Here is a 12214-nt window from a genome sequence, read left to right on the forward strand (position 1 = left end):
GGGCGGGTCGGAGACTGGCCGAGGCCAGCAGTGTACTGCCCCCTTCCTTGTCTGGAAATGAGAGGGTTGAATGAGCAGAGCTCCAGGCCCAGCTGACACTTCCATCTTGAAGTCCATTTTTACATGGGCTTGTCAGGTGGGTCAGACAAAACTTCTGACCACTCTATGTCAACAATTTAAAGTGGTTTTAACGTACTTCTATGCTGCAGTTTGAAGTTCCTCTCTCTCTTCTACCCCTCAAAAGACGGTGTTTCATTTCACTGGTGCAGAGCACTTGCCAAACTGATGGCTGACTACTGACTCATTGGCCTGGTAAAGTGGTAGCCTTTGAGTAACCTACACCAGGGCACAAATGTCTGTTTTTCATTAGTGGTGTTACCACATGGAAAAGTAATTCTGTTAGTTCTTCTATAGATCTACTTAAAACTCTGAAACTTGAGATTGCTCAAAAATAACACGAGAAAATCACCCATCACCACTAAGTTAAAGACTTGAATATGAGAGTCCAGAGTCTCAAACTCCCACTATAGTCACAGATCTGCATTTTCTTCTTGGCAATGGACACCATGCTAGCTTAGCCTGGTCTTGTAGCTTAGTAGTGCACCAAAAAGTTGATTTCGAAAGATCCGGCTCTAGTCATCACTGTCACTGCCAGACTCGCTCAACTGCAAGTCATTTCCTATAAAGAGAAAACACAATCCTCAGTGATTTTTACAATAAAAGGATCCAAGACTAAAAAATCTGACAACTGCTACCCTAGACTTAAGACGGTGACGGTAGCATGACAACAGCGGCTGACACTTGCACAAGATATACAGAAGCAGTATCTTTGGCTGACGTGTCAGCCCTGGCTCAGCCATAAAAGGGAAAGCACACTTACGGAGGGTGTTCATGAGCTGGTTGCTTCCTTGAGGCCGGCTGGTCCCATTGGCTACGGCCGGCCTGCTGTTGTAGGACTGCTGGTGTGAAGGCTGGGGAGGAGAGGCCAGGCCGTTGTCCTCGCCTCCGCTGCTGGAACTGTCGTCATCGCTTCCTGATGAGCTCTCAGAGTCTGAGGAGCTGCTCCCACTGCTGCTGCTCATCTGCTCAATAATGTCAACTTCGGCCCTCAGTTCTAGAATAAAATAACATGGCGGGAGGGAGTCAGCACAGCAGCCATTCTCACGGCAGTACCTAGAGCCTTCTATAAATAGCACAACAGCAAAACCAACAGCAATGAGTAACTTAAAATGAACTCTCACTTCTCATTCCTTAAAAATGCACAAACAAAATTACCAAAACCAAAACCAATGAACAAAAAAATAAACCTCTCTCCACAGAGAGAATGGAAACTTTAAATCCACCCAAAATAAACAAAGCAAACTGTTTCGGGATAATGATGATTCTGTGTAAGAAATAACTGAAGTCTACTTTGATTTTATCTGCTTTATGAGTTATGGCATTAAACTCCAAATAAGAGAAGAAAAATATTATGGTAGAGGATTAAAAAAATAATTGGACTAGGAATCAGTCCGAGTGCTTAATTTAGGTCTACCTCTAATCAACAGTGAGCCCCAGGTAGAAACTGACAAATTTTTCAAGATACTGTGAAGAACTGCTGGGCCACAACAGACATCCCCTGAGGTTCTTTTTAGCTCCATGAATAAATGGAGACTTGCAGGAGGAAGCTCGAGACTGAAGAAAAATGGTGAAACGATGTTTTCATTTAAGTCTCCCCTCTCGATATTTGATGACAGCCATGCTTGTCAGTACTGCACTTTTTTCAGATGTGAAGCAGGTCAGCATCATTGAATATATTAAGGATATAGCAGAGTGAGACATCAAGAAGATGCCCAATTTTCCTGTGCAGACATAACATGTGGCCTTAAAAAGCATCATTCTTTTAAGCATAACTGACAACTAACTCACGGTTCAATTTAAGTGAAAACTTCCATACACAGCATTTCACTACCCAAAAGAAAAGAAAAACGTATTAATACTGTACACTGTGCAGAGAGTTCATTTGCTAAAATGACATTTGTGTAAGTGGAAACGGCAAATGACTCAAGGACAACTCTTCATCTTTTCCTGTTCACTATTATTATGGACTTCATTTTATTGCGCAAGATTTTACAAATATAAAATGACACACTCGTAACATCCTAACACTCTGAAAAGAAAGCCAAGGTAAGCTGGGGAGAAAGCCAAGGTAAGCTGGTCTCAGGTGGGCACTGGAGAGTGTGCCCAGATGCTGGGCCTTTCTGGGCCAGTGTCCATTACCGCTGGTCCTCATGGCGTGTTGACATTTACACGCTGCGTGTCAATGCAAGCATTGGTCGTTTCATTTTAATGTCCCTTTAACCTTTATGCTAAAATCGGCACACTTGGTTCTGATCCCCAACACCTTGGAATTTTCTCTCTCCCAAGCCTGAAGGAATGCTATGTGGACCATCAGATGGCGTCACACTTGTTAAAATTCTGGGTCTCTGAGCAGGCACTATTTCTGGACCACCCCTTGTCAAACAAAATAAATACAAGTTCCTACCTTCATCCCCTCAGGGAAGGTTAGCGCTGCAGAAATGTTTTCAATGGCAGAGAATACCTGTGCCACCATGTCAACATGGCAGCCCTGTGATCACCACAAAAACATTAACATCCCACTACAAGTTGCTATCATGGCTCCTGAAATGTTCTCTACCTCGTTTGATGTCATCCAGCTGAGGTTCAGGTGAGGGATTATCTTTCAAGGGAGAAGTTTTGGGTCCAACTGGAGGCTTCGTTGGAGCTCTGAATGGCATAGGTGGTGGTGGAGGTGGAGGTGGCTGTGGTGGCTGCGGGGGACGAGTGGGCTGCTGTTCCATTCTGGCTTGGATTTTACTGCTCCCCTCAGCTCTGAAATGAGAGGTACACACATTAACTTGGAGGGGCAAACAGTGGTTCTCAAATCTGTCCAGGTGATCAAATACCAGTCTCTGCAGAACCCCAGACAGATTGCTTCAAAATACTGATATATTTGCAATTTTATCACATGAACTACTCATTTGACAGCTCTCTACTGTATTTCAGTACTGCATTATGCACCAGTGGTACAGAAATAAGTAAAACAGAGGTGCTGTCTTCAAGACTTGATGTAAGCAAAAAGCAGACAAAACACATACGCAGGGTATAATATGATTATGAGAACCCGTTTTACTAGTAGATGACTATCTGTGTACAATACAAAGTTAGAATCACAAGTGTGTGAGTTACTAAATAAAATAGCTCTTCAAATAATAGCCAATTTACAAAATTTCGTGCTATCAATTTGCTGCTTGCTCATTTGCTCCATGCCAACTCTTGCTGGCAGACAAGCAGAATTCCATCTCAAACTGAAAAAATTCTACCCTTAAGAATTTCTCTTGCAGAAAGCACAAATAAACAGGATCATCAATGAAAGAGGAGAAATCACAACGGACACAGCAGAAATCAAAAGAATAATCAGTAACTACTATGAACAGTTATATGGAAACAAGTTCAACAATCTAGAGGAGATGGACAAATTCCTACAACTCTACAATCACCCAAAGCTAGATAAAGAAGAAATAGAACACCTAAACAGACCAATTACAATTAGCGAAATTGAAATGGTAATAAAAAACCTCCCCAAAAACAAAAGCCCAGGACCTGATGGATTTACAAATGAATTCTACCAAACATTCAGAGACGAATTAGTGCCTATCCTTCACAAACTCTTCCAAAAAATTGAGAAGGAAGGGATAATACCAAACACGTTCTATGAAGCCAACATTACACTAATACCAAAACCGAACAAGGACAACACAAAAAAGGAAAACTACAGGCCAATCTCCCTAATGAACACTGATGCAAAAATCCTCAATAAAATTTTAGCTATCAGAATCCAACAATGTATCCATAAGATAATTCACCACGACCAAGTTGGATTCATTCCAGGGGCTCAAGGATGGTTTAACATCCGAAAATCAATCAACGTTATCCAACACATCAACAAAAAGAAATATAAAAACCATATGATAATATCAATAGATGCTGAGAAAGCTTTCGACAAAGTGCAACACCCATTCATGATAAAAGCCCTTGAAATTCTTGGGATACAAGGAACATACCTCAACATCATAAAGGCCATCTATGACAAGCCAACAGCCAGTATCATTCTCAATGGTGAAAAGCTGAAAGCAATTCCATTAAGATCTGGAACAAGACAAGGATGTCCACTCTCACCATTGCTTTTCAATATAATACTGGAAGTCCTAGCCAGGGCAATAAGACAAGAGAAAGACATCCAAGGAATCCAAATAGGAAAAGAAGAAGTCAAACTATCACTATTTGCAGACGATATGATATTATATATAGAGAACCCCAAAAACTCCACAGAAAAGCTAATTCAACTCATCAATCAGTTCAGTAAAGTGGCAGGATACAAAATCAACACGCAAAAGTCAGTAGCCTTCCTATACACAAACAATAAATCTGAAGAAGAAGAAATCAAAAAGACCATCCCTTTTGTTATTGAAACAAAAAAAATCAAATATTTGGGAATAAATCTAACAAAAGAGGTAAAGGACCTATACAAAGAAAACTATAAAACACTGTTAAAAGAAATAGAAGAAGACACAAAGAAATGGAGAGACATCCCCTGCTCATGGATTGGAAGAATAAACATTATTAAAATGGCCATCCTTCCAAAAGCAATATACAGATTCAATGCTATTCCAATCAAAATTTCAATGTCATTCTTCAAAGAAATAGAACAATTATTGATGAAATTCATATGGAATCACAAAAAACCCCGAATAGCCAAAGCTCTCCTGAAAAAAAAAGAAGGGAATGGAGGCATCAGACTCCCAGACTTCAAACTATACTACAAAGCCATAATCATCAAAACTGCATGGTATTGGAACAAGAACAGACATACAGACCAATGGAATCGAATAGAAAATCCAGAAATAAACCCACAGATTTATGGTCAACTAATCTTTGACAAAGGAGCAAAGAATATGCATTGGAGCAAAGAAAGTTTGTTCAATAAATGGTGCTGGGAAAACTGGGTCGCTACATGCAAAAGAATGAAGCTTGACCACCACCTCACACCATACACAAAAATCAACTCAAAATGGATTAAAGAACTAGACATAAGACCTGAAACCATAAAATATATAGAAGGAAATATAGGCGAAACACTACGTGATTTGCACATCAAAGACATCTTTACAGACACATCACCCAAAGCAGTGATAGTGAAGGCAAAGATAAACAGCTGGGACTACATCAAATTAAAGAGCTTTTGCACAGCAAAAGAGACAATAACAAAAACAAAGAGAAACCCCACCAACTGGGAGAACATTTTTGCACCCAACACTAATGATAAAGGACTGATCACAAAAATCTGCAAAGAGCTGATGAGACTCAACAACAACAAAGAAAATAATCCAGTCAAAAAATGGGCAGAAGAGCTTAAAAGAAACTTCTCTGAAGAGGAAATGCAAATGGCCAACAGGCATATGAAAAAATGTTCAACATCACTTGTCATCAGGGAAATGCAAATCAAAACTACCATGAGATACCATCTTACACCAGTGAGAATGGCACATATTAAAAAAACTAGCAACAACAAATGTTGGCGAGGGTGTGGAGAAAAAGGAACTCTTCTGCACTGTTGGTGGGAGTGCAAACTGGTCCAACCACTGTGGAAAGCTGTGTGGAGATTTCTGGACCTACTAAACATAGAGCTTCCATATGATCCAGCAATTCCACTCCTAGGTATTTACCCAAAGGACACAGAAACATCAATTCCAAAGAACACCTGCACCCCTATGTTTATAGCAGCACTGTTTACAATAGCTAAGCTTTGGAAACAACCCAAATGCCCAAAAATAGATGACTGGATCAAGAAGATGTGGTACATATATACCATGGAATATTACTCAGCATTCAAAAAAGATAAACACATGCAATTTGCAGCAACATGGATGGCGCTGGAAGGGATCATGCTCAGCGAAATAAGCCAAAAAGAAAAAGAAAAATACCGGATGGTCTCACTCATAGCAGGAATCTAGAAAACTTAAATAAGGGACCAGGAAAATGAATAACTATAAGATAGTGAAAATCAAAATCAACAAAAAACTATGAACCAGAGACACTTTTAGGGGGGCGGGAGGGGAGGGATTGGGGTCAGAATGGGGGGGCTGCAATTGTATGGGGAATATAACAATAAAATTTATTTAAAAAAAAAAAAAAAAAAAAAAAAAAAAAAAAAAAAAGAATTTCTCTTGCAAATGGACAGTCCAGCACTTTTTAAACATTAATATGCATACAAATCACCTGGAGATCTCTTTAAAAAGGCGGATTCTGATTTAGTAGGTGCTGAAATTTTACCTTTAACAAGCATCAGCATTTATAAAATGCTGCTAGTCCCCAGATGATTCTGAGGAATACAATAGACTGCAACCATCAGCAACTGGGGGAGTAAAGCAGCCCCTGGTTGGTGAAGGTGAATGATACAAACACACCCAGCTAAAGAGGCACAGGGGCTCCACAGCGGACCCCTGGGACAGAGCTCTGCTCCTGCAGAACCTAGGTGAATCACAATTTCACTAATCCTCAGTCTTTTTATCAAGTTGGGATTCCCCCACGACCCTTTTTGTTAAAAGCTAGCAATAGAACCTTTCCAAAAGTGACTTGTAAATATTAGGTAATGCACATCAAACGTCTAGCATAGTGGGCCTCCCCGGTGGCGCAGCAGGTTGAGCACTGCGCTGTGGAGCTTCTGCAGCCTCTGCAGTGCGGGTTCGATTTCCGGCTGGTGGGTGAGAATCCCACATGGTGTGGCAGACCTCCCCTGCGTCCCCTCAGCAATGTCTTCAGTCTGTCTGCCTGCTCTGCTCCCTGTTCTGTCTCTGGTAAATTCTCTCACCCTCCCGCGCCTCTGGCCTGTACCCCAGTGCTTGTATAAATAAATAAATCTTTAAAAACAACAACAACATCATCTAACATAGAGCCTGGTACACAACAATCTCTCAGTGGATCTTTATAATTTTTGTGGAATGGATGAACTGAAGCATAAACAGAAAAAAAATCGCACTATAACACTTTAAAATTTGGTTATACTACAATAATTGTGTTGCAATGCAACAATTAGAACAAATCCATTATTTATAGAATTTTCAATTTCAAAATAAAATCTGAATTCATATTAGACATGTAATGCCAGTTGAATTAAATACTGAAAAGAGCTCACTATTCAAAAAATAGATAAAGCTTTATTTTGGTATTATAATAATCCCAAAGATAATCTTGTTAAAATCCTGTTTCCACTCTAATAAAAAACACATAATTCAATTATTCTTTCATAATTACATCTGCAAATTTAAATCTTTTTCCTTAGGTGGTATTGTATCAACAATCCCAAGGTTAATACAATTGATTCCTTTATTAAAAAAAGAGATTTATTTTTTATTTATTTATGCATACGAGAGCTGGGGTATAGGTCAGAGGAGCTGGGGAGGAGGAGGATTCATTAGAGACAGAGTGGGGAGCAGAACATGCAGATTAACTGCAATATACTGCTGAGGGGGGCAGCGGGCGAGACAGGAGAGGTCTGCTGAGCCATGTGGGTTAGCTCCCTGGCCAGGGATTAAACTCATGTTGCTATGGCTGGTGCTAGCTTGATAGTGCTGAGACTTAAACCCGTGTGCCACCAGGGAGGCCCTAAAATTGATTTCTTTATGAAGCACAACACCCCTCTCCCCAAGTTTGGTTTCCGTGTTTCATGTTTTCAAAGCATCATTTTTCATTGTATTTGAAGGAGTTAACAACTTGTTAATATGTCTAAGAAAACAGAGGAGCTGCTCACATCTTTATAACAATAGATAACAAACACAAAGGTATAGAAAAACCACATCTGGTTATTCACATACCTTGTTTTCTTGACCTGAATGCTGCTACTGAGTTTTTCCAGAACATATTCACCGGTGTCATGATTGATAATAAGCACACAGTCTTTCTGATATGGTCGTTTGTTCCCCTTAAACACAGTCATTGGTGGTGTGGATCCCTATATGCCAGAAAAGTATCAGACAATCAAACTCAACACACCAGTATGCGTATCCAGACTGGATTTACAAGAAACTCTATCTTATCTTTTATCAGAGCTACTTGAAAAAAACACAATGAAATGATTTCTATTTTAACCCCTCTGGCGTCTCAGGTAAAACTAAACAGAAATAATAATAATGCAGATGTCTGTGATTATCTGACTGGTTATAAGTAACCAAGAAAGGTACTATAAATGTCTGTAATTACTGTACATTTTTCTAGAGTCAGAAAATGTTCTAAATAATGGTGAAGTATGGACTGAGAAAAATGATTGAACTATTACTTGCATTACACTCAGTAGCGCTTTCATCATGAGAGGTAGAACAGGTGAGTGATCTCCATATTTCCTCATAATTGGGAGAGTGCCTGGCTTCTCCCCCAAACGAACCAACCATCAGAGCACTCTCCAGGGGCAGCTCATTATTCTGGTTAGCTCGAAGTAAATACATCACACCACTCACCTGCCTAAGCCTTCAACTGCTGCGCTGATGCTCTGAGGTCAAAGAATAAATTCTTTAAACCGGACACTTGGTCCTTTAGCCTATTATGCACCACCCACCCCTGTGCTGGATGGACTCCAGAATAGAAAGTGACTGACCAGCCTTCTCTCAGATCCTCGGGTTCTTTCTTGCAAGGCTTTAACAAGGCTTCTACATGTAACGCCCTACCTCTCCCTCTTTCAATTACTCAACCTTCAAATATGCTCAAAGGTCATTTCCTTACAGAAGCCCTCCCTAATTTTCTAAAACAAGTGCTGTTTTTTTTATACTTATTTTAAATCCAGACACAAGTTCCGAAGGGCAAGAAATGTGATTCTGTTCAAGACTATTTTCAGCCTAGCAGTGTGCCAACACACAGCAGGTAGTCAGTAGTTACAAATATAAGGTTGGATCCCTTCTATAGAGTTAAAAAAGGCTCTGGTGTTGTAGGGAACCTTAGAGACCATCTATCCAACACCTTCACTTTACATTGGGGAAATTAAGGTCCAAAGAGAGATGATGTAACCTGCCAAAGGCAAGGCGTAATGAACTAGTAGTCTAAACTGACAGACAAGTAATTTTCCTCCGCATAAAGCTTCCCAGGACTCGCTGCCCAGAGCAGTATCATTCTATCACCGGTCACCAGGACCTTAAAATGTCCCAGGCTATGGCTGTGACACACAATGACACGTACACTAAGCATATTTTGTTTGATCCTTCTGGCTTCATGATCAGTGCTTTCTTGGGTGAGGCTTCATAGCAGTCTCCCTCTGCAAGGGTTCTCAATTCAGCTTTGAACTGGGTCCCTCGTCCCTCAACTGGCTGAATGCTCTGAACCTCTGGTTCTTGCTTAAAAGTACCGGCCTGCTCTTGACCCCTTACCAGATATAAGATGCCAATTCAGCTCCTGCCTGCACTCCGGCTTGGCTGCCCCACACTATTAGACAGCTGCTGTTTTATGAGCATGGCACTGAGGGCTTGTCTCCGGAGTTGCAGGAAGGCAAGCAAAGCAAGTTTAAACGTTGCTAGGGGTCCATTTAAGAACCCTGTTTACTCGGTGGTAAAGGCAACCTGGGGAACACTGCAAAGAATCCTTTTTAATCAAGCACCTGGGAAACACAATTTCAACCCATCCCCCAAAGTCCCCCTTTTTTTTCTGTTGGCTTTCTAAAATCTACAAACTTCTAAAAAGTAGGAAATTGAAATGGCATGAAATATGAGGATTCATTGTGGTTACACATGAAAAAAAAAAAAACAGTGGAATAAACTTACAGGGATGTGCGGCAGTGTAATTGTGACTTCGTCTCCTTTGCCAACCTGAAGCTCTCCTTCACAGGAAGTATCTATAGATGCTGGCTTAAAGTCATCTGAAGGAAAGGAAAAATGCACGTTACTATACTAAGGGTTTTCTGGGCATTCGCACAAGAATTTTTTTTTTTTATTACTCAGATAAATGGCAAATAAAATAATTTAGGGTGTTTTCAAAACAATTTCATTGTGGACAACTTCACACAAAAGCAGACAGAGCAGTACAATGAAGCCCTATGTACCATAAACCTAGCTTCCATATTGCTCTCTCAAGGACAATCTTGTTTTAGCTATCCCTCCACACACGTTCCCTCCCACCCACATTGGAGTATTTTGTAAAAAAAACAAAACCAAAAACTAGACTTTATACCATTTTATTCAGTATAGACATGCCCTTCTCTGAAAACTAAAGCCTTCTTATTCACAATATGATGCTTTATTAGGGTTGTTGCGAGGATCAAAAGCAAGAGAACATATGAAAAGAATTCTGACTGTAAAACACTATGAAATATGAACAAGAGAACATATGAAAAGAATTCTGACTGTATGAACAGCCACAGATATGCGCATATGTATTATACATATATACACATATTTGCTGATTTCATTCTGCACAGGATTTGCCATGCTCCAGTTCCATAGCTTCAAAAAGACACTTCTGTAGCTGTTCAGAGCAGAGGGCTGACTACGTCTCTAAAGGTTAATCCTGCCTATGTTTCTGAAGTTCAGTAAAAGTACAGCAAAAACAGCCATCTTACTTCCTTTTATCACACACCTGCCTCACACTGTAGGCCAGTGCATACATGAAGTGTCTCCTTAAAATGAACTTCACGTTGCCCTTCATCCCACTAAAGCAGCAACTTAGCAAAAATGCTCAGGAAATGATGTTCTTATCACATTCTCCACATCTTGCTCTTGAATGAGCTAGGTCTGCTGTCAGTAGCAGCTCAGTAATGGCATTGCAGGTGACCACGCAGAGATGGAACTTCATTATATAACACACCCTCCTGCAATGTGTTGAGTCACATCTATTAGCTCCTCTGAGAAAAACAAGTCTTAACCAGCATTAGCACTACCAAGACCGGAAACCAGGAGTTTGTGAATCACAGAGGGATGCTCCGTCAGCCAATTCCCAACAGCCCAATCTTTGTCCAGGACATAAGAGTGAGCATAGTGAGGGAGTCCTCCCTCAACAGGGTCTGTAATCATACAGAAAAAGCAGCTCCATGGTAATAACTACTTCAACATTCCTCTGCCTAATCTATTTCGCCTCTAAACACAGACCCAGCTTTAACTTATTCCAGGTTCAAACAGTCTAATTTTTATTCTTCATCCACTAGGGCTTTGGTTTTAAGAAAATGTCAGTGTGGCATAGGCGACTCCAAGAAACATCCAAGTCAAACGAGGCACAGAAAGATGAAGAAGGGAGACTGATGGGTGCAGAGATGTGAATTCTTTAGCTGCAAAAAGAGGTGAAGCTCAGTGTCCGGGTGGTCAGAGCCAAGACGGCTGAGAGAAGCAAGCTTAGGAAAACAGGGCAGAGAAAGGAATCGGTGGGAGTAGCTGAAGCCACGAGCAAAGGGAAGCCCTTTAAACGTGGACCCTAATGGGTCAGTCAGAAGGGTGGGTTAGAGCTGAGGTGGTCTCGCCTGCACTAAAGGCGGTCTCTTCTGTATTCAAGAGAGGGTGGATGTGGCATAATGAAGGGTGGGTGGGGAGATGCAAAGATAAAGGGACCCATTGACTTTTGGGTAGAAGCGTCTGGAACCATGAGGCAGAAGAGCTGAGCCGCAGGTTCTGGCTTGGGAGGCATAAAGAATGGAAAGGCGGGGTGGGACATGGACGCTCCGTAGGATTCGGGGTCAAAGACAAGGCAGCCGGCGCCGGCAAGGGGTCCCCCGGGCTCCAGGCCGTCGGGGGGCGCGAGGAGGGGCGCGGGCCTGGCCCGCGGGGAGGCGCGGGGGGCGCCCACTTACAGCGAATGGTGTGGAAGGAGGTCCGCGGCCGCTTCTCGAAGCTCTCCCCGAGCCGCAGGCAGTGTTCCTCGCGGTCCAGCAGCGGGTTCGCGGTCCCGTTCATGGCCCCGCCCGGGCCTCGCGTCCGGACCGGCGCAGTCCTGGCGCGGCCCGAGCCCCCGGCGCCGGCGTCCGGGAGAACGATGCTCCCGGGGCACCGCTCCGGAACGCACGGGGAGCGGAGCCGGCGCCCACCCGGGGCCGGAAGCAAGTCGTCCCCTCCGCGTCGGGGTGGGGGAAGACTCAGCGGAAGCAAGGCCGAGGCACTTCCGGCGTCGGGGAGGGACTTCTGCGTCCGGGGCGGAAGTGGCGGGGGCGGTG

The 12214-nt window shown here is 42.3% G+C and overlaps 1 protein-coding gene across 1 annotated transcript; it reads right to left on the reverse strand.

The window, feature by feature from the left end:
* Nucleotides 1–632: 632 nt before the first annotated feature.
* EAF1 (ELL associated factor 1) lies at nt 633–11957 on the reverse strand (the record flags this gene model as incomplete). The annotated part of the gene is made up of 6 exons (XM_084247425.1): nt 633–679; nt 881–1114; nt 2678–2871; nt 7914–8050; nt 9843–9937; nt 11855–11957. The coding sequence occupies 6 exons, from the start codon at nt 11955–11957 to the stop codon at nt 633–635; spliced, it is 810 nt and encodes a 269-aa protein (XP_084103551.1).
* Between the last annotated feature and the right edge of the window lie 257 nt (nt 11958–12214).

Source organism: Talpa europaea (assembly GCF_964194135.1).
Source record: "Talpa europaea genome assembly, chromosome: 11".
In the NCBI taxonomy this organism is placed as follows: domain Eukaryota; kingdom Metazoa; phylum Chordata; class Mammalia; order Eulipotyphla; family Talpidae; genus Talpa; species Talpa europaea.